The sequence below is a fragment of the Geotrypetes seraphini genome, chromosome 1, assembly GCF_902459505.1.
Source record: "Geotrypetes seraphini chromosome 1, aGeoSer1.1, whole genome shotgun sequence".
Taxonomy (NCBI): domain Eukaryota; kingdom Metazoa; phylum Chordata; class Amphibia; order Gymnophiona; family Dermophiidae; genus Geotrypetes; species Geotrypetes seraphini.
Genome location: NC_047084.1, coordinates 241,650,333 through 241,673,635, shown reverse-complemented (window position 1 = coordinate 241,673,635; position 23,303 = coordinate 241,650,333). Strand labels below are relative to the sequence as shown.

Below are 23,303 nucleotides of genomic sequence, written 5' to 3'. Positions count from 1 at the left end.
CTACTTAGTGTGCTGTACCTTAGCTGCAATACGTTTAAGTAGTAATTGTGGCAGAATTGAGCAAGAATTGAAATGATGAGTTAGTTGTGGGAGTTAGATGTCATTAACTCCTGATCAAGTCCTAGTGACTTGAATTACAGATCTGTGTGGGAAAGGGGCCTTAATCATTGTTCTTGTCTGTATAGAAAACCTTGTGGCATGGATTTGCAAACGCTGTTGAATTAAAGCCAAGAGAAGATTTGTAATTTTGGGATTCTCTTGAATCTGCCTGCTTCTCTTTCTTCCTATGAAGCTTTTAGAATGCAATGCTTCCAGGTGCCCAGCTGCTAAAACAGATGAAAAAGCTTGGGAAGGAGGGTAGGGAATCATTTTAACTTCCATTTGTTTTCACAGGTAAATCACATTATCTGGATTGCAATCAGTACTAACATCTGGGTAGAAAGATGAGCATCACTATTATATGGTAACAGGACAAAAGCGCGTGAGACTCCAGCGCGCCAACAATTGAGTGCAGACAATTTGGCACAAGACACTGCGGGAAAACTTACTTTTAAAGAGCTCCAACGGGGAACCCCCCCACTTTACTTCATACTGTTTGCACTGCCGTTGGGGGGTGTGCAACCCCCAACATTATAGAGAAAAATGAACTTTTCCCCAAAAAATATGAAAAAGTTCCATTTTCTCTATAATGGAGGGTTCCAACTCCCCCCCCTCCCCAGCAGCGCTATCAGTATGAAGTAAAGTGGGAGGTTCCCCACTCACACCCCGCTTCAGAGCTCTTTAAAAGTAAGTTTTCCCATGGTGCGCTGGTGTTTTGCGCCGAATTGTCTGCGCTTGATTGTCAGCGTGCTGGTGTCTTGCATGTAAATGACTAGCAACCCTGTTGTACAGATAGCAGCAATATTTAAAACCACTATCCAGATAAAGGCAGGACATTAATTTTTTTGTTTGTTTTAACTTTATCCATATGTGAGGAGGGGGAATTCCTGTATTGACTAAGGCCCAGATGAACTAAGCTCCATCAACCCAGGAAAAAAAAATACCAGGTTGGGAGCGATTTACTTTTACCGGGCTATGCTCTCACAAATAGCATGCAAATCATATGCATACTATTTTGTGGAGGAGCTCAGTAAAAAAGGGAACTGTGCCAGGTGCTTGCTCAGAAGAGAAATTGCTAGGCACAGCTCCTTCTGCTTGCAGCTACCGTTCTCACCCTCTGCCCAGCTGACGGCAGCTCCGGAGCAGCGATCAGCTGAGAGCTGGCAGAGGGGAAAGCAGTGGCTGCTGGCTGAGCTGATTTGCAGTTTCTGCCAGCTCAGATCAGGGGAAGCAGCGAATCAGCTGAGCCAGCAGCCACCAATCCCTTCCCCCCACCCCCCACTGCTGGCTCTCAGCTGATCACGGCTACAGAGCTGCTATCAGCTGGGCAGAGGGGGGAGAATAGTGGCTGCAGGCTTTTTCTGGGCAGGAGACAGTGCAACTGTTATGTGTATGTTGTGTGAATTCACAACAGCTACCAGCAACTCCAAAGCTGCCAGAAAATATCCCCATAAAAGGGGGGCATTCCCTTTCCAGCTAATGAGCTCCATGTAATGCATTTGCTATTAAAAACATCTTGCGCTGTTGGAAGGACTTATCTAAGGTAGAATACTTTGTATACTGGAACACGGTATGCATAACCAACAAATTTGAAAGTGTAATAGCTGAAAAACATCATTCTATTACCGTATTTGCCGGCGTATAAGACGACTGGGCGTATAAGACGACCCCCCAACTTTTAGTTATAATATAGAGTTTTGTTATATACTCGCCGTATAAGACTACCCCTTCTTCCGCACACCTTCTCTACCGCCCCGGGTGCAGCACAGCCGGCCAGGTCCCCTTACTTTTGTGGCACTTCCCCGACCGACCGACAACAGCATTAGAGAGCTGCACGGGGACGCCCCTAGGGTCGCGGGGATCCCGTGGGGACGCCCCCTAGGGTCGCGGGGATCCCATGGGGACGCCTCCGAGGGTCGCGGGGCTCCTGCGGGGCTGGATGCTCAGTCTTCTGGATGTACGCGGCTCTTCTTCTCCCTACCTTCTCTGCTTGCAGCACAGAGCCGAACGGAAGTCTTCCCGACGTCAGCGCTGACGTCGGAGGGGAGGGAGGGCTTAAACAAAGCCCTCCCTCCCTCCGACGTCAGCGCGGACGTCGGGAAGACTTCCGTTCGGCTCTGTGCTGCAAGCAGAGAAGGTAGGGAGAAGAAGAGTAGCCTCGCGGTACCAAGAGAGAGGGGCGGCCGCCCCGCCCCGGTTGCAGCACAGCCGGCCAGGTTCCCTTACTTTTGTGGCACTTCCCCGACCGACCGATAACAGCCCGGGTCCGACAATCCTCCCTGCCCTGTAGCCGCGAATCTAAATTACCTTCTTTCAGCAGCTGTAAGAAGGTAATTTAGATTCGCGGTTAAGGGCAGGGAGGTTTGTCGGACCCAGGCTGTTGTCGGTCAGTCGGGGAAGTGCCACAAAAGTAAGGGAACCTGGCCGGCTGTGCATGCAACAAGGGCATGTAAACAGTACCCGACGTATAAGACGACCCCCGACTTTGGGGAGGATTTTAAGGTACTAAAAAGTCGTCTTATACGCCGGCAAATACGGTAGTTATTTTCTCAAAGTATGGAGACCTATTCAACTTTATTGTGACTTGGACCGTTGACATAAATTATCTCAATGTAATATCAATGTAATATTTATAAAATATATAGAGAGTCACTTCTGGTCAGTTAATTAGGTCGCTTGGGATGCTCATTATGATGCTCATTGGGAACTCTCTTCTATGCTTTACACGTATACTCTCAGCTGAAATTATATGTACTGGCCCTGCTGGATTTGTTTGACATGCAACACTGGTTGTATTGACTTATAATTAATACTATCTTCCCGCTTATTAACTGTGATATGTACAACTAGTCTGTTTCATGTTTAAGTTATCTTTTGTATATTTGCATATATGTATATCTGCATATTTATAATAATTATGTGTATACTTTGTATATTTATTTAAAAAAAAAATTTGTAGGAAAAAAAAATGAAACCTTCCACAAAATTGTTAATTAAAAAAAAAAAGGAGCAGGGAAATCTGACTCCTGTCAGGTGTAGCAGTTCTCTAGAGAATTGATTCACCTCCCCCCCCCCATCAGCCAGGTAGAGGGGGCATGGTTTTGAGCTCCCTAAATAGAAGCCTGTGAGGGAGTCAAGGAGGGAGGAGCTGGGAGGTGCCCAGCAGAAGGAGCAGGAGACGAAAGAGGCAGAGAAAGATGGGAGTTTTTCCAGCTAGACTGTGAGAGGCTAGAGGACTGGAACAAGTGAATAATGTGGAACTTAAGGATTTTGAAACAGCAGAGTGTACCAGAACTTAGTGTGGAACTGAGGAAAATAAACTGCTGTAAAAGTGAGTGTGTGGACTGTGCCATTAACTTTCTGAGAAGGACATTACTTTGAATTGTGTTTTTATTTTGAATGTTTTGCCTAGAAGAAAGTGGCTTGTGCTGGCAGAAGTTTTTTCCGCTTATGAATTATAACATTTCTGAGCTTTTTTTTGGGGGGGGTTTGTCTTTTCAAATCTAGCTCAGAGAAAACATTTGGTTTTTCCTATTTTTGTTGTGCTGAGGTGTTGGCATTGAGGTATATTTGAACAGAGGCATCTAATTAGCAGCAGTACAGTGCAACAGCTGTGCCTGGAAGCAGTGCTGAAGGCTTAGCCAGTCTGTGTTTAAGAACTGTCTCTTTTATGTCTGCTAGTTTGTGGACTCTAAAGAAGGTAAAGCTTGTATTTAATTATTTTGCTTCACTTATAACCAGAGACAGTTATTTAATAACCCTTTGGGCCAAAAGCTGTCTGAATGCAAAGAACCTGCTCAGCCTGTATAAAGGGGCAAGATACCTTGATAAACTTAAGCCTTTGCTACCAGGGGCAAGATACCTTGATAAAGTTAGGATTTGCTACTAGCTGCCTTAAGAACCTATACTATACTGTATCTCTCTGTATCTAGTGTCTGTACCTGACATAGTGCTGGTCAAGAAGCTAAGATTTTTGGAAGTTTATCTAATTGCAACAGCTGAGGTGGTTGTTGGCCAGATGCTGGAGGAAAAGCTGTATTTTTGTTTACTGCTGAAATTCTTTGCTTTTGTTACTTTTGAAACAGTTGAATTCTGTGAGAAACAGAATGCTTTGACCCCGAATGCAAAGTCTGGCCAGTGGCCAAGAATAATAAATCTAAAGAACTTGAAACCTTTGGTGGAAGTTTCCTTCTTTTTTGCAGGAAAGGGAAATCCTTACCCAAAATACTGGGGTTTAACCACCTCATAGTGCTGAGCAACCAGCATCTCCTGGCACTATCAACAAAGTTGTGAGTATATGTTTTATTTGCATTTCTTTTCTGGTTTGTGGTTGTGGTGGAGCTGCAGGTTCGTTGTGAGTCTACAGAAGGAATATGTTTTTTATCAAACGCTATATTTTGTAGAGTTGTGGAAATGGTTTAGTGATTGACAAGTAAATTTAAATTTGTATGAAGTCTACTCAGTAAAGAGCTTCAGGTGTATGGATAGAGCTCTGTTGACGAAACTGGTGCCTTTCCGCATGTTGTAGGCGCACGCTTGTTTTCATACTCAGGCAGCAGCACCACAGCGGTAGTGGGATTTATCCCCGAGGCGGACTCTGCTTGGCAGTTCCCGCGGCCGGGTGGAGGTTAATATTTGGACGGCTCCGGGTGTGTTCTTCACATAGCCGGTTCCTGTCTGAGCGCAAGAGGCGTGCGCTTATTTTCCTAAGTTGAGAATGAAACAGCATTCATTTATTTCTCTCCAATGTTCATTTTAAGCATTTTATACCATGACAGTGTGAAAAATATTTTAATGGTTGGCTCTGAGTAGATTTTTAATGCATTTTTGATAGAGCCAGCTCATGTTGTCATTAAACAGGCATGTGCTTGGGTCTCCGGCGTTAGCGGGAGCACCGCAGCGTTCACAGTGTTTATTTTGCAGCTGACTTCGGTCACTATTCTGCGGCTTCCCTGTTTTCGGGGTTCTACACATCGGGAGTGTTTTAACAGCTTTTGCCACTGTTGCGGTGATATACCTTCTGTGTGTGTTTCCCCACTCTCTCTGCTTGAAAAGACTTAACTACTTTAATTGCGACTGTTCTGCTATGCCTCACGGTGCTTAAGAAAGAGATTCTGCCCTGTGCTCAGATGCCCAATCTCAGTTTTTTGCTGTTATGGGTCAGCAGAAGGCAAATTGCTGCACAGTGATGTCAGCGGCATGAGAGTACCCTGTATTTCATACGGGTATCTTCTTGTCTCTCTCGGTGTCCCTGAAGGCTGAGTCTATGTAGGTTTAGAGGTTTTCTTATTCTTTGTACCTCTGTGCAGTGCTGTGTGTTTATCCCAGGAGAAGCAGGCAGCCTATTCTCACTTATGGGTGACATCATCAGCGGAGCCCGGATGCGGAAGCTCGCAAGCAGACTTGCTTGAAGAAACTCGAAGTTTCGAGTCGACCACACCGCACATGTGCGAGTGCCTTCCCGCCCAGTGTAGGGCATGTCTCCTCAGTTCTCAGTTTTCCGCGGAGCCGAGAAGTCCGTCTTTGACTCTCTGCGTTTAACTTTGTTACTTCGTGCCTTCTCTGAACTGCGGTTTGTATTTTTTTCTTTATGAATCACTGTTCTTGCTTTATTTCTAGTTAAACAAAAATAGAAATTTCAATCTTCTGTCCATTTGCCGGGGCAGGCAGCTTGGCTGCAGCTCAAGGGCTTCGATCTTGCGGCAGCTATTTTTCCTTCTATGTCCTGGCCTGTCACGGGTTTCAAGAAGTGTAGCCAGTGCCAGCATGCGATTTCCCTTACAGACCCACACCGTCGGTGCCTCAAGTGCCTTGAGCCGGAACATCACCCAAAGTCGTGCGAGCGCTGTGCTACTCTTCAACCTCAAGCGTCGTCATCTTTTGGTGGAGAAGCTGTTCGGGATGGATTCAATCCCTCGACATCGAAGGCGCCCTCAGCCTCACCTTTAACTGAGACTCCTCCTGCTTTTACTGCTTTCACCTCGAGCCTCATCAGACCTTTGTCATTTGCAACGGCTCTCTCTTCGATGACACCTCCTGTATCTTCCCCTGTTTCCTCAGGTCAGATAGCTCAGCAGAAAGTTCCAGCAGTGGTGCTTAAAGTGCCTAAGACTTCCAAGTCGAAGCACATTTACACTGCCTCGGTGGAACCTCCATTCAAAGCAGGTGGTCCGGTTTCAGACGTGGATCCATCCTTGCCGGCTTCTTTCCAGACCATGTTGGAGAAGCAATTCATTCAGTTCCTTACTAATATGGGACCGAAGCTTCTTCCTCTCATCCAGCCTGGGCATTCAGCAGACTCCCGTGAGGTCAAGCCGCTTGTTTTGCCTCAGTCTGAGCTTACACACTCTTTGCAGGGAGCAGAGTCTCTGCGAGTGTCTGGTCTGGCATCCAAGCACGTGAAGCAAGGAGCAGAATCTTTGCAAGTGCCTCGGCAGGAATCCTCACACTCTATACAAGGAGGAGAGTCTCTGGAGCTTTGATCTACAGCCTCCAGTCCTATCCATTCTTTGGTGGCATCGGCTGCTTCTGTCTCCGAGGCGAAGTCTCCACGATCTTCGAGATCTGCTTCCAGGCACCGTTCTCACCGATGATCGAGGCCTTCATTGAGGCATACTTCCAGGCATAGTTCTTCTTCTAAAGAACGTCCCTCTTCAACTAAGCCTTGCTCTACTCCTACTTCGACTAGACTGCCGACTCCTTGCTCGAGGTCTCCACTTACGAACTTCGAGGATGCAGCTGCTTTGATTGTTTCGTCCAAGTCTCCATATTCTTTTGATGCCTTTTTTCCTGCCGAAGCTTCATCTTCGACCCAGGCTGCCTCGATGTTCTCGAATCCTTCTCGAGGCAAAGCATTGGCGGATCAGCTATCTTTCTCATCTTTTCTTCGTCAGATGGCTGTTGATTTGAATCTTCAATTAGATGCTGGTTCCAAATACTCTAAGGAGTACCTCAAAGTCATTCATCTCCCTCACCCTCCGGCAGAGTCACTCAAGCTTTTGTCTCAGACTTTTGGTCGATGCCTGGAGACCCCTTATACCATACCGGCTATTCCAGGCAAATTGGACTCTAGGTATAAAACTGTACATTGCAAAGGGTTTGACAACTCGCAGTTATCTCATCAGTCCCTTCTAGTCGAGTCCTCCTTGAAGAGGTCCCATCCTTCCAAGGTTTATGCCACCGTTCCTCCTGGAAGGGAAGGGAAAACTATGGACAAATTCGGACGTTGCATCTATCAAAATGCCATGATGTCCTCTAAAGTCCTCAATTATAATTTTCATTTATTACTTATTTTGAGTTCCTCATTTCTCTATTACCAAAATTCTTGACTTATTTGGATACTCAAAAGCACTTTGAATTTCAAGAAGTCCTTTGCTTCTTTCTCACAACTCCGATTACATCTCCTCCAGTCATCTTATGATGCCTTTGAGTTGTCTGCCCGGGCAGCTGTTTGTTCTGTAGCCATGCGTCGCCTTGCCTGGCTTCGTACCATTGACATGGACCCTAATCTTCAGGATCACTTAGCTAATATTCTCTTTGATGAATCTATCGAGGCAGCCCCCAATAAATTGTTTGAACATAAAAAATTCTTTGCTTCTGTTGTCAGACCAAAGCCAGCTCCTGCCAAACCTACACGCCCTGCTTCTATCTATCAACGGTGTTTTGCTCCGAGGACGGCTCCTTACAATCACCCTCCTCTTAAAAAACAGCAGCCTCAGAAGCAACAAAAACCTCAACCTTCTGCTGCACATAAGGCTATTCAGCCTTTTTGACTGTTTAAAACAGAGCATAACCTCCACCATTCTGACTCTGCCTTCTTTTCCCCCTATAGGAGGTCATCTCCATCTTTTTTACCACCGATGGATGTCAATTATATCCGACCTCTGGGTACTGACCATCATCAGGGAAGGATACTCTCTTCATTTCACTCAGGTTCCACCAGAGCTTCCTCCAAGAGAGTATCCTTCCAATCCTTCCAAGACCGCCCTTCTTCTTCAGGAAGCTCAAGCTCTGCTTCGTCTCCATGCCTTCGAACCAGTTCCTCTGGACCAGCAGAACAGGGTTTTTTACTCCCGTTACTTCCTTGTTCCAAAAAAGATCTGCGACCCATTCTGGATCTCGGGGCTTTCAACAAATTTTTGGTCAAAGAAAAATTTTGAATGTTGTCCCTGGCATCTCTTTATCCCCTTCTCAAGCAGAACGACTGGTTATGCTCTCTGGATCTCAAGGAGGCCTATACTCATATTCCTATTCATCCGGCCTCCCATCAATACCTCAGATTTCGGGTGGGGAATCTGCATTATCAATACAGAGTGCTGCCCTTCGGCCTGGCTTCCTCTCCCAGAGTATTCACCAAGTGCCTGGTTGTGGTAGCAGCAGCTCTAAGGAACCATGGTCTTCAGGTATTTCCCTACCTCGACGACTGGCTCATCAAAGATTCAACATCTCAGGGGGTTATTGTAGCGACCCAATGGACTACCTCGTTCCTACAAAGTTTGGGATTTGAAATCAACTTTCTCAAATCCCATCTTCAGCCCTCACAGAATCTATAATTCATTGGAGCTGTTCTGGATACTATCCAACTCAGAGCATTCCTTCCACAACAACGTCTGGAAGCTCTTCTTCAACTCTGTCATATAGTGTCTTCTCGCTCTTCCATCTCAGCGAGACACATGATGGCCTCCACAGTACATGATTCCTTTTGCCAGACTTCACCTCAGAATTCCTCACTGGACCCTGGCATCTCAATGGACGTAGGTTTGCGACCCACTTTCTCGACACATAACAGTCACTTCTTCATTGAAGCAGTCTCTCTGTTGGTGGATGTTCTCTTCCAATCTCTCCAGAGGCTTACTTTTTCAAACGTTTCCCCATCAGAAGGTCCTCACAACAGATTCTTCGACCTACACTTGGAGCGCTCTTCTCGATGGTCTCCGTACCCAAGGCCACTGGACCAGTACGGATCGTCGGTGTTATATAAATCTATTGGAACTCAGAGCGATCCTCAAGGCTCTCAATGCTTTCCAACATCTTCTTCACGACCAGGTAGTTTCCAAGTTTCCAAGTTTATTGATTTTTAATATCCCGACCATCAAGCAATTGTCTGGCCGGTTAACAATAAAGTTTAAAAAAAGAATTGAGTGTAATAGTATGTGCAAAAAGATGTCTAAAGTTAAACATAAATGACAAAGACTTGACGTACTGGAATGTGAGGGCAGTAAGTGTGGAAAGAGAAAAAAGTTACATTGTATAGGTGAGAAGGAGAGGGTGGGGGGGAGGATTGAACAAAAGGGAGGTACCGTATTTTTGCGGATATAACGCGCGCGTTATACGCGTTTTTACGTACCGCGCATACCCCTCGCGCGTTATATGCGTGAGCGCGGTATACAACTTTTTTCTTTCAATCCGATCGGCATCCCTCCTACGAACCGGTATCCTCCCCCCCCCGCTCACCCCTCCCCCGCGATCCTACATCCTCCCCCAGCACCGCAAAACATGCTTTACCCGATTGGGCACCGGCACCAGCACCAATGCACAGGATGTGCCAGTGCCAGTGCCCGAAGATCCTCCCTCGTTGGTTTGGGTTGGTTTGGGCTGGGCTGAGCTGGGCGGTGCGGTGCAGGAGAGATTCTCCTTCTTCCTGCGCCGGGCTGGACTAGGCTTTGAGCATTTGCGCATGCTCAAAGCCTTCTGGTCTCGCTCTCTCCGAGATTTCGAGAGAGCGAGACCAGAAGGCTTTGAGCATGCGCAAATGCTCAAAGCCTAGTCCAGCCCGGCGCAGGAAGAAGGAGGATCTCTCCTGCGCCGCACCGCCCAGCTCAGCCCAGCCCAAACCAACGAGGGAGGATCTTCGGGCACTGGCACTGGCACATCCTGTGCATTGGTGCTGGTGCCGGTGCCCAATCGGGTAAGACATGTTTTGCGGTGCTGGGGGGGGGGATGTAGGATCGCGGGGGAGGGGTGTGTGACGTGAGCGGGGGGGGAGGATGCCGGTTCGTAGGGGGATGCCGGATCGGATTGGAAAAAAAAAGTTGTAAAACGCGGGTAAGCTAGCGGGGGGGAGGATGTCGGTTCGGAGTAGGCGGGAGAGGTTTTAGCATGCGCGGTATACGCGTGTGCGCGCTATATTAAATTTTTTTTACATAGATTTGTGTTCCCCGCGCGCTATACCCGTGTGCGCGTTTTACACGGGTGCGCGTTATATCCGCGAAAATACGGTAGTCCTCATTCGGACAAACAACCAAGTCACCATGTATTATATCAACAAACAGGGAGGGACGGGATCTGCCTCCCTTTGTCAAGAAGCTCTGAAGGTTGGTGTCAAGTCAAAAGCGCGCCGGGACAAAGATGCGTGCAGACAATTGAGCGCAATGTGGAGGCGCGCGCCGAAGAAAATGACTGTTTTAAAGGGCTCCGACGTGGGGTGTGGGTGGGGAACCCCCCCACATTACTTTATACAGATCGCGCCACGTTGGGGTGTTGTGGGGGATTTGGGGGGTTGTAACCCCCCACATTTACTGAAAACTTCACTTTTTCCCTAAAAAACAGGGAAACAGTTAAGTTTCCAGTATAATGAGGGCGGTTACAACCCCCCACAACGCCGCCGCGATCTGTATTAAGTAAAGTGTGGGGGGGTTCCCCAACAAAGCCCCCTGTCGGAGCCCCTAAAACACTCTTTTTCTTCGGCGCGCGCTTCCATCTTGTGCTCAGTTGTCGGCGCGCGCCTTTGTCTTCGGCGGTTTTGTCTATGAACCCTGAAGGTTTGGGACTGGGCAATCTGAAACAACACCTTCCTCAAAGCTGTCTATATCCAAGGGGCGAAAAATTGAGTATAGTCAAATTGAAGACCGATCATGCCACCATGATTCTTATTGCTCCTCGGTGGCCGAGACAACCTTGGTATTCCCTTCTTCTTCAACTCAGAAGCAGGGAGCCATACCTTCTACCAGTTTTTCCTTCTCTGCTTACAGAGTCAAGGATCTCTGCTTCATCCCAACCTGCAGTCTCTACACGTGACAGCCTGGTACCTCTCAACATAACCCCTATTCAGTTTTCTCAGTCTATAAGAGATGTTTTAGAAGCTTCTAGAAAGCTTACAACTAGACAATGTTATCACCAAAAATGGACTAGATTTTCTACATGGTGTTTCTGTCATCATAAGGAACCTCAACATTCTTCCTTATCGTCTGTTTTAGATTATCTTTTGCACCTTTCCAACCCTGGCCTCAAATCTACATCTATACAAGTCCATCTAAGTGCAATTGCTGCTTTTCATCAGCCTATTGAAGGGAAACCTCTCTCTTCTCATCCGGTGGTTTCCAGATTCATGAAAGAACTTTTCAATGTCAAACCTCCTCTCACACCGCCTCCTGTGGTTTGGGACCTCAATGTTGTCCTTTCTCAACTCATGAAGCCTCCATTTGAACCAATTGATAAGGCTCTTCTGAAGTATCTCACTTGGAAAGTGGTGTTTCTCATTGGCCTCACTTCTGCTCGACGAGTCAGTGAGCTACAAGCTTTGGTTACTGATCCACCCTTCACTGTGTTCCATCATGACAAGGTGGTTCTTCATACTCATCTGAAATTCCTACCTAAAGTGGTCTCAGAATTTCATCTCAACCAATCCATCGTACTTCCAGTGTTTTTTCCAAAGCCTAATTCTCACCCATGAGAATCAGCTCTTCATACTCTGGACTATAAACGTGCTTTGGCCTTCTATTTGGAACGTACTTTTTATCTCCTTCGATCCCAATAAGTTGGAACATCCTATCTCTAAGCGTACCATGTCTAACTGGATGGCTGCTTGTATCTCATTCTGCTACGCCCAGGCTGGATTACCCCTTCATAGTAGAGTCACAGCCCATAAAGTTAGAGCAATGGCAGCTTCAGTAGCTTTCCTCAGATCTACACCTATTGAGGAAATTTGCAAGGCTGCTTCTTGGTCCTCGGTTCATACTTTCACTTCTCACTATTGTCTGGATACTTTCTCCAGATGGGATGGACAGTTTGGCCAAACAGTATTACAAAATTTATTCTCTTAAATTGCCAACACTCCCACCATCCCATTTTGGTTAGCTTGTCACCTATATGTGAGAATAGGCTGTCTGCTTGTCCTGGGATAAAGCACAGCTACTTACTGTAACAGGTGTTATCCAGGGACAGCAGGCAGCTATTCTCACAACCCACCCACCTCCCCTGGTTGGCTTATCTGCTAGCTATCTGAACTGAGGAGACGCGCCCTATGCTGGGCGGGAAGGCACTCGCGCATGTGCGATGCGGTCAACTCAAAACTTCGACTTTCTTCAGGTAAGTCTGCTTGCAAGCTTCTGCATCCGGGCTCCGCTGATGACGTCACCCATATGTGAGAATAGCTGCCTGCTGTCCCTGGATAACACTTGTTATGGTAAGTAACTGTGCTGTTTGGTAGCACTTTAGAATTGATTCCTCAACTGTCTTTTCTATTTCTAGTGTGCCAGGGACTGCAAGTTTCAATGCTTCTCGCACAGGTTTCTCAGGTCGCCTCTTCTCATGGCACCAGCTAGACAGTCCCTCAAACTGGCAGGAATAGCTGTGTGGCTCCTTCTAACCAGGGACAAGTTACCTATTTTCCCAAACCCACAGAATAGCAAATGCTATGTGGTTGTTGGAATCATCCCTGAAGCTCTCTTTAGGGATGTGAGCTTTGTCTGATAACAATTAGGGTGCAGATTATTTCCCATGGGGCGGTCAATGCAGCTTCTAGATTCTGTCTGTACATCTTCACTTTAAAGGGAGTAAGTTTTTGGCTAACATTGCATGGAGTTAGTACTGTTTTCACAATTCTGACATATTCCACCTTACATTGCAAAGTTGGATTTTTTTGTGGGAAAGTTCCTTTCTTCTTCCAGAATTTACAGCTCTAGTCCAGCCTTTCCCCGATTGTTTGCTCTTCATTCTGAAGGGGTTTTCACTTCCTCTGGTAACTCTATGCTTTCTCGTGAAGGGGGAGACACTATGATGTCAGGTCAGGGGACTTTGGGCATTTTTCAGGATGCTTGCAACTTTGAATCCTCCTCCCATTTCAGATTCTTTCTTGGAGTCACCATGTATTGAGCTTCCACAAGTTACATTCATGCGAGACCCCTTTTAAGTGTTACTGGTACTCAGGGCAATAGTTTTAGTTCTTCTGGAACTAAGGGAAATTATTCTATTTACTTCATAGTGTCTAAGATGGGGGAATTGGTCAGACGGGGGCTGGATCTCATTCTGGTAAATTAGTTTATCCCAGGACAAGCAGGCAGCATATTCTCAACATGTGGGTGACGTCACCAACGGAGCCCCCTAGCGGACGTTTTCGCAAGCAGACTTGCTTGAAGACCTTCAAGCTTGCGAATGGCCCGCACATGCGCGCGTGCCCCTCCCCCCGACCTTTTTTTCAATTCTTTGGATATGAATCTTCAAATTTCCACAGAGCTCTTTTCTCCTATACTATTTATTGAAATATCAGGGGATGTTGTTCACGTAGGAGAGGAATGTGTTTCTTCCCAGAGACTGGGGCGACATATTACAATCTCAGGTTTGCCTTCTTCAGTCACCAAGAACATGAGTATGGGATTCTGTACGGGTTCTTGGATCTATGGTGGTGACTCCACTGGGAACTTCGGCTCGCTTTCACATGAGAACACTGCAGCAGTTGCTTTTGTTCCAGTGGTTCCCGATGTCTCAAGGCTCCAATTGTAGTATCTAGTAGGCTCCTCAAGCATCGCTCAATATAATTTGGTGGCTCAGCGAGATTAATCTTTTCAAAGGCATGCCTCGGTCTTTGCTGGACTGGCTCAAAGTCACCAAACATCCCAGGCTGTTAGGTTGGGGGGCTCAGTGCCTTCAATCCTCAGTGCAAGGAGTCAGTACTCGTTCATTCTTCTGGACTGAAGCATGGTCAGGCTACCATTTCAGGAGTTTCAGACCATTCTTCCGGAATGACAATAAAGGTCTTTTAGGACAGTGTTATGATGGTGATATTTCTCTACAGACAGGAAAGTACGTGATGTACTCAGTTGGCGAGTAAAGTAATAGTTCTACTTCAATGGGTGGAATCTCATCTTCCTCTTCTGTCAGCGCATCATTTTACAGGATAGGAAAAGGGTTTATATAGACTTTCTCACCACAAAATCTGAGCATGTTAAAAGGTACAGCACTGTATGCGCCTTTTGGCGCTTTAGAAATAATAAATATTATTAGTAGTAAAATCTTCTACATCCTGGAAATTGGGAACTATTTGCTCAGGCGTTCCAGCTCTTTGTATAAAGGTGAGATCTCCTAGAACTAGACCTCATGGGCTCGTCTCGAAATTCAAAGCTTCCTAGCTTCTTCAGCAGACACAGGGAGTGGCAGTCAGAGGGGGTAGCAGCATTGCTTCTTTCTCACCTCTGGTTTCTCTTTTTAAGTGTTTTCCCCTGGCTGATGATTGAATGGATTTGCTATCTCAAGCTCGCTTTCAGAGCACAGTAATTATAGAATCTCCGGATTGGCTATGCCATCCTTGCTATGTGGATCTGATGAGTCTTTCGACAGCCGAACTGTTGAAATTCCTGGTATCTCTGGATTTACTCACCTAGGATCCAATCAACATGGATATTCGTCCTACTTTGATATTACTACCTAGCTTTTGAAAAGTCATGGCTGACGTGTAAGAGTTATGCGAAGCAGATTATTTCTTCTCTTCTCCAGCCGATAGGTCACCTGTGGCTTATGCTTCCTTTTTGGAGGCTTTTCCTTTCTTGGGTACTTCTCAACATTGGCGCCCTTCCAGAGTTCTATGTTTTATATTCTTTCTTTTTTGACACAAGCATATTGCCAAGGGCTTAGCATTCAATTCCCTTCAGCTTCAAGTGGCAATCTTAGCTTGTTACAAGGGCTAGGTATCTAGCTCTACGCTTACTTTTCAGCTTCATGTAGTTCAGTTCATAAAAGGAGTACAGTATATTCGTACACCTCTTAAGAAGCCCTATCCAGAGTACATTCTTAAGGTACTTCTTCGCAGTTTACAGAAGGCTTCGTTTCAACCTTATCTTTTGAGACTCTAAAAGGCTGTGACGTTGAACACGGTGTTTCTTGTGGCCATGGCTTCAGCTCGGCGGTTTTCTGAGTTGCAGGCCTTGTATGGCGGGGATTCTTATTTCTGATTTACAAATTCTGGGGTGTCGGTTCGGACAGTACTACAATTTCTTTCTAAGGTGGTGTCATCCTTTCTTTTATACCGCTTTCAATTTTCCTTCCTTCTTCCTGGGAGGAGGAATGGGGAGGCGAGCTTTACTTCACTGCATTTTATTAAAGTGCATAGCATTCTCCGCAATCTGTAGGTTTCTAACGACTTTTAGTCGTTTAGATCACCTCTTTGTATTCTTCAAGGGACGCGACAAATGTATGGCAGCGTCCAAAGCCTCCATCGCTCGAAGGGTCCAGGAGGACATTATTTACGCTTACTTGATGGCAGAGAAGCGGTTGGCGGAAGAACTTCATGACCATTCAGCCAGAGCAATGTCGGCTACTTGGACTCATTCCAGAGGTTTTTTCCTTGGAGGAGTTTTGTCACGCATCTACTTGGTCTTCCAAGAATATTTTATCTCAACATTACCGGTTGGATGTGGGGGCGCATGCGGAGGCTGCGTTTAGTGCTTCGGTTGTTGCGGAGGCGGCGTTTGCTTCCCACCCAGATTGAGGATTGCTTTGCTACATCCCATTCTGGATTCATTTGCTGCTGTTGCTAAGGAAGAAAAAATTATGTTCTTACCTGTTAATTTTCTTTCCTTTAGACACAGCAGATGAATCCAGAGCCCCACCCTTTCTGGATATTGACTGTTGGTTTTTTCTTTTGCAACTTTCGAAGTCTGTTATTATTGATAGCTGTATTCTGTATTATTACCTTTTGAAATTTGTTATGGGAAAGAAGTTTTTTACATGCTAAGCATATTGATGGTTACAGATGCTTGGGCAAGGAGCAATACTGAAGATGCAGGAGGCATGCCAGCCAATAGGACCACCTGTTAATTAGTTTCTCTATCTCCACCTGCTGGTAGATGTGTGTTATCCCATTGATCTCTGGATTCATCTGTTGCGTCTAAAGGAAAGAAAATTAACAGATAAGAACATAATTTTTCCATATGTAAGTTGCTGAGTCACTTGCATTGATGTCCTAGATGTTGATGTTTGTAAAATGATTGCTCTTGCTTATGTAGCAGATACATACACATAGATTCCTGTATGTATCTTAGAAAAGACTCTGTACTAGCAATTCTTTTCTAAAATACTACCAGAATTGCACACATTTCGAACTGGATGTTTCAGTTCCAATTTCTGTTTTATCTAAAATGTGGCTGTTTGTGTCTGTGTACTCAAATGTAATAAGTTTATAAACTCTTTGATTCACAGACATTGCAATTTTTCCTCAATAGTAATATCTATACTGGCTCTATAGTAATATTTTCCTTATTACCATATTTTTTTTTCAGTTTCCCAAGTCATAGTGCTGTAATACAACAAGTATTATTTTACTATGTGTATACAGCAAATGAGATTATTGTCTATTCTAAATTTTTTTAATCCTCCCTTCATAAGAATTTGAACACAGAAGTAACACTCAAATTCAAATTGATCTTGAGTCATATTTTTCTGGCAATGACCAGATCTAAAGCAGAGTGGTTATAGCAGTGCCATCTAGTGTTTAATTCTTAAAAGTCTTTCAGCCTACTGAAAAAATATCCATGAGCCAGACTCTGCTGAATTTGGAAACTGATCAGGCGGGTTTCCTCCAAAAGTTCACATTAACAATTTGAACACAGACTATGGCTCAGCACAGAAGTTGCTGTTGGAACGTTAAATATTGTACTTACAAAACAAAAAATAAAATCCTCATTAATTTCTGTTCTGTGTCTAGACACACCATGAAACTTTTAACACCTGTATATTTTACTGTTTGCTTCAGAGTATATACAGTATTTTTCCAGGACAAGCAGGCAGCATATTCTCACTGATGAGTGACGTCACTGACAGAGCCCCAGTACAGACCACTTTAAAAGTGCATCGCCACTTTAAGTCTTTAGAAAGTTCATGATAGCCTGCACTACGCATGTGCGAGTGCCTTCCCTCCCGATGTAGGCACGCTGTCCCTCAGTTTCTTAGTTTCCGTGGAGCTAAGAAAATGCGTTTCAACAGCCATTTAAATTTTTTCTCACTGCCTTCCCGTTCTCGCAGATTTCTTTAACTGTTTCAGTCATTTTTTTTTCATTTTTTCTTTATTTCTTTTGCCTTTTGTAAAAAAAAAATAAAAAAATTGTTTTTCCCTCTCGTGGGTTCGGCCCGGCGGAGCCTGTTCATCCACCTTGGCCTCTGATTTTGATCTTGCCGGGGACGTTTTTCCTTCGATGTCCCGCTCACAGACGGGTTTTAAAAAGTGTGGACGTTGTGCTTGCCTGATTTCTGTGACTGACCCACATCGTGGTGTCTCCAGTGTTTGGGGCCTGAGCACCATCCAGAGACCTGTTCCCGCTGTTCTTCTCTACAAAAAAGAACTTTGAAGAACCACCTCATTCAACAGAGACTTCTCTTCGGTGTCACGATGGAAGGGAACGCGACATCGCTACTGATGTCGATGGCGCCATCCAAGTTGACATCGACAGAAACAACTTCGGTGTCATAGCCTTCTGTGGGTAAGCCAGCTAAGAAGCCTTCCCCCACTTCATCTGGGCCTCAGGTCAAAGTAGCAGTGAGCCAAGTCCTGCCGACCTCGAAGAAGCCCAAAAAGCGCTCCGATATCAGTGAGTGCCTCGTCATCGGCCTCCTCATCGCTGGAGCGTAGAGCCGCACCGAAGGTATCGGTGCTTACCCTCAAGCAAAAAATTGACAATTAGGGAGTAACTGGGTGAGCATTTCCAAATGCTGGTGCCGACTCAAATTGTGCCCATGTCGACACTGACTCTCCTGGTGCCAGTCTGGTCTGAGCCCATGACACTGGGTGCACCTTCAGCTGAGACTCCATCTGTGTGAAAGCTTCCCACACGGGAATCGGCACCTTCAGCTCACAGACATTGGTCATCCTTGACACAGACATCACCAGAGATGACTCCGATGTGGTCCCAAAATGCATTGCAAAAGCTAAAGTATATTGAGCCTTCAACACCAAGTCTTCGACATCGAGGATAATCTGTTCAGGATTCAGACTTGTGGGGAGACTCTGAACAGGATCCTCTTCTGTCTGAGGATGAAGGTTCTTCTGATGATGATTCACCTCAACATTCATCTCAAGAGACTCCTGTGTTGTTTGAAAAGTCATCTTTTTCTATGTTTCTTTGTCAAATGTCAGAAACTATCCATTCCACTAGAAGCTGACTCAAAACAATCTAAACCGTTCTTGGAGGCTTTGGATTATGATCAACTGCCTAAAGAACTGCTCAAGCTTCTCCTTCATGACATTTTATGGGAAACTTTTGATAAAAATCTGGAAACACCACTTTCCATTTCTGTGGCTCCTCACAAGCTGGATTCTCTGTACAAAGTGGTTCCTATTCCTGGGTTTGACAAACCACAACTTCCACATGAGCCTCTCCTGGTGGAGTCTACCTTAAAGAAGTCTTCGGGAGCTATTGTTTACACATCTGTGCCCCTGGCAGAGAGGGCAAAGTCATGGATTGGTTTGGCAAATGCCTTTATCAAAATGCCAGGTTGGCCAACTGCTCTGGCAACTACAATTTTCATTTCATCTCAAGTACTTGATTAAACAGATTTCAACTTTTCTGAAATAAATCCCAGGGCGCAAACTTCCTACTTTTCAACATCATATTTCTGATCTGTTTCAGTTCAGGAAATATATGGTGTGTTCTACTTACGACACATTTGAACTTACCTCCTGTGCTGCAGCCATGTCCATAGTCATGAGACGTCTGGCCTGGCTTCGTGTGTCTCAACTTGATGTGAACCATCAAGATAGACTTGCGAATGCTCCGTCTTGGAGATGAGCTTTTTGGTCCCTCCATGGACACAGCTACACAGAAGTTGTCCGCTCATGAGACCAGATGAGACACTCTGGTCAAGCCTAAAAAGAAGCCTCTACCTTCTTGTCCTTTCAGACCAGCTTCTTCTTATCAGCGACGGTTTGTTGCTAAGCCTGAAGCTCCTGCTCAATCTCAACCTAGAAGGCAGAAACAGCAACCTTGTCAACAACAGAAACCACAGGCTGCTCCCCAAAAACCTACACAGCCTTTTTGATGTGTTTCTTCAGGGCATAGCCATCGTCAGCATCTTACAGTCTTTGCCTCAGCCCATCGGAGGCCGTTTCCAATTTTTCATCGCTCGTTGGGAGCTCATCACATCAGACCTCTGGGTCTTAACCATCATTTTACATCCTGCCTCCAGACCATCCTCCAAGAGAGTCTGTTTTGGATCCTGCACAGTTCTCTCTTCTTCTCCAGGAGGTTCAATCCCTTCTCTTGCTGAATGCCATTGAGGAATTTCCTCTCTCTCAGCAGAATCAGAGATTCTACTCCTGTTACTTCTTAGTTCCAAAGAAGACGGGAGGACTGAGACTCATTCTGGATCTCAGAGCTCTCAACAAATTTCTAGTCAAGGAGAAATTTTGGATGCTCTCCCTTGCCCTGCTTTATCCTCTTCTCAATCAGAATGACTGGCTATGCTCCCTGGATCTCAAGGAAGCCTATTCCAATTCATCCGGCTTCCAGAAAATTTCTCTGTTTTCAGATAAATCAACATCATTACCAGTACAAGATCCTTCCCTTCGGTCGGAGTCTTCTCCCAGAGTCTTCACGAAGTGCCTGATTGTAGTGGCCACTTCTCTCAGATTGCATAGCCTTCAAGTCTTTCTGTACCTGGATGACTGGTTGATCAAGGCTATTTCATCTCAGGAAGTGGTTCAAGCAACATCTCAGACCATTTCTTTTCTTCAGGTTCTAGGATTCAAAGTCATCTTCCCCAAATCACATCTCATTCTGTCTCAACATCTTCGGTTAATTGGAGCTGTTCTAGACACTACTCTCATGAGAGCGTTTTTCCCTCTGGATCGCCTTCAGGCTCTCATCTGCCTTTGTCAGCAACTGCTTCCTCTTCAATCCATCTCTGCAAGACACATGATGGTTCTTCTGGGCCACGTGGCTTCCACTGTGAATGTGACACCACTGGCATGACTGCACCTTTGCACTCCTCAGTGGACACTTGTGTCTCAGTGGTCTCAAGCGTCAGATCGGCTTTCACAGCATATATCTGTAACATCATCTCTACAGCAGTCGCTTCACTGGTGGATGACCTCCTCCAATCTATCCAGAGGTCTCCTTTTTCACTTACCCCCTCATAACAAGGTAATCATGATAGATGCATCACCTTATGCTTGGGAGGCACCTATGGATGATCTTCAGACCCAAGGTTTTTGGACTGCCAGAGAACAGAAATTTCACATCAATTTCCTGGAGCTCAAAACGATGTATTATGCCATCAAGGCCTTCCATTATCTCCTCTGCCCTCAAGTCCTCCTCCTTCGCTCAGACAATCAAGTAGCAATGTACTACATAAACAAGCAAGGAGGCACGGGCTCTCTCCAGTTGTGCCAGGAGGCCCAGAAAATCTGGACTTGGGCAACAGCTTGCAACCTGTTTTTAAAGGGGAGAAGAATCCCTAGCAGACAACCTCAGCAGAATTCTTCAGCCTCACGAATGAACTCTCAACTCTGCAGCTCTCCAGTTCATCTTTGCTCAATGGGGCACTCCACAAGTGGACTTGTTTGCGGCTACCCACAATTACCAGTTGCCCCAGTTTTGCTCCAGTCTTTACTCTCCATCTGGAAGCTGATGCTTTTCTCCTAGATTGGACGGGCCTGTTTCTCTATGTATTCCCTCCAATTCCTCTCATGCTGAGGACTCTGTTCAAACTCAAACGAGAGGTGGCCACCTTGATTCTTATTGCTCCTCGGTGGCTCAGGAAACATTGGTTCTCCCTTCTACTTCAGCTCAGCTTCGGTGAGCCCATACCTCTTCTAGTTTTTCCTACTCTGCTTACTCAGCATCAGGAATCACATCTACATCCCAACCTGCAATCATTGCACCTGACAGCTTGGTTGCTCTAAGGCTGAATCTATCTGACTTACATCGCTCTCAGCCTGTTCGACATATTCTTGATGCCTCCAGGAGACCAGCCACCCAGCAACGTTATCAACAAAAGTAGACTAGGTTTTATTTCTGGTGTCTTCTTCATCATCACGATCCATCTTCCTTATCAATAGATTTGGTGTTGGATTATCTTCTTCATCTCGGTGCTATTACAGCTTTTTGCGTACCAATTGAGGGAAAGCCTCTCATTGCTCATCCTCTGGTCTTCAGATTTATGAAAGGACTTTTCAATGTTAAACCACCTCTAAAGCCTCCGTCTGTCATCTGGGACCTTAAAGTGGTTCTTTCCAGTTTGATGAAACCACCATTTGAACCAATGGCCACAGTTCATCTTAAGTTTCTCACTTGGAAAGTTGTCTTCCTTATTGCTCTCACCTCTGCCAGGAGGGTCAGTGAGTTACAAGCTTTAGTGGCAGATCCACCCTTCATAGTTTTTCACCATGATAAAGTGGTTCGATGCACGCATACAAAGTTTCTACCCAAAGTTGTCACAGAGTTTCATCTCAATCAGTCGATTGTTCTGCCAGTGTATTTTCTTAAGCTTTATTCGCATGCTGGAGAAACTGCTTTGCACACTCTGGACTGTAAGCATGCTTTGGCCTATTACATTGACAGGACAAAGCCTCATCGTACTTCTCCCCAACTCTTCGTCTCATTTGATCCAAACAAGTTGGGGCATCCTGTTTCCAAGAGAACGATTTCCAACTGGCTGGCTGCCTGCATCTTGTTCTTTTCTGCTCAGACTGGACTGGCACTGGAGAGTTGTGTCTCAGCCCACAAAATTAGAGCTATGGCAGCTTCTGTTGCTTTCCTTAGATCTACTCCTATTGAGGAAATCTGTAAAGCTACCACCTGTTCCTCAGTTCATACATTCACTTCTCACTAGGAGTCCTTCTCCAGACGGTATGGGCACTTTGGCCAATCTGTATTACAAAATGTATTCTCCTAAAGGCCAACACTCCCACCATCCCATTCTTGTTAGCTTGGAGGTCACCCATCAGCGAGAATATGCTGCCTGCTTGTCCTGATATAAAGCATAGTTACTTATCGTAACAGGTGTTATCCAGGAACAGCAGGCAGATATTCTCACAACCCAACCATCACCACGGGTTGGCTTCTTATCTGGCTTATAACTGAGGGACCGTGCTCCTACGTCAAGCGGGAAGGCATTCACGCATATAGATATATAGATGTAGACATTAATTTTTAAAGTGCATGATGAAGTTTTGCAGTCATATAAGGGGCAGTAAATGCAGAATACTTGTTTTATATTTGACAGGATTAGAAAGCTGACAGAGACTGGTGCTTCTCAATACAAAGTAGAAACCAAGTAAGAACAGATTGAAGATCTTTGCAGTTCACCACAATGACTTCTGACCTGGAGCTTTACAGCTATACATTTCCCAATGGTTTCGCCTGGGGAACATCAACAGCAGCCTATCAGATCGAAGGTATTGCTTCTTGTTCGTTTTTTGATTATCTTTTGTTATAACTGTGATTGTTTTAACTTTTCTAGGTTTTTTTCCTCCATAAATGAATAACAGTGTAAAGAGTGAATAATAGCAGCTAACAGATCTGATATAGTACATGTATATAGGTGGCATAAAGGGGTCTTTTTCTCTCTCCAAAAAACCTACAACATAATTTCCAGTGTAATAGGAATGTTATACTGAACCTTAGGGTATTCTGTCCATTCTTGCAAGCATACTGTAGAAAGATGTCAATCACAGCTTTTGAAACCTCCTCCTTCTCCCAGGAGTTAGCTGCCCCTAGGCATGGCTTTTGCCCCTATGAGAGAGCCTTCCAGTACCTCCCAGGGCTCTGTAATCAGGAATTCCAGATTCCAATGTTCCACGCATCTACCACTCTTCCTATAAAAAAGTATTTCCTTAGATTACTCCTGAGCCTATTGCTTCTTAACTTCTTGCTATTCCCTATCATTCCAGAGCTTTCTTTCAAATGAAAGAGACTCAACTCTTGCGCATTTACATCACATAGGTCAGGGGTAGGGAACTCCGGTCCTCAAGAGCCATATTCCAGTCGGGTTTTCAGGAT

General features: G+C 45.4%; 1 protein-coding gene across 6 annotated transcripts in view; it reads left to right on the top strand.

Moving 5' to 3' along the window:
• Nucleotides 1-23,303, top strand: part of LCTL (lactase like) — a 256,156-nt gene that overhangs the window by 60,105 nt on the left and 172,748 nt on the right. For 3 of the 6 annotated variants that reach the window (XM_033948540.1, XM_033948530.1, XM_033948503.1), the window contains one exon: nucleotides 22,528-22,699. In XM_033948540.1, the coding sequence (XP_033804431.1) occupies nucleotides 22,615-22,699 (85 nt within the window). In that variant the 5' untranslated portion in view covers nucleotides 22,528-22,614. Of the gene's footprint in view, nucleotides 1-3,318; nucleotides 3,431-4,301; nucleotides 4,389-22,527; nucleotides 22,700-23,303 lie in introns of those variants that run through there. The other 3 variants (XM_033948511.1, XM_033948493.1, XM_033948520.1) reach the window with 2 other exon arrangements.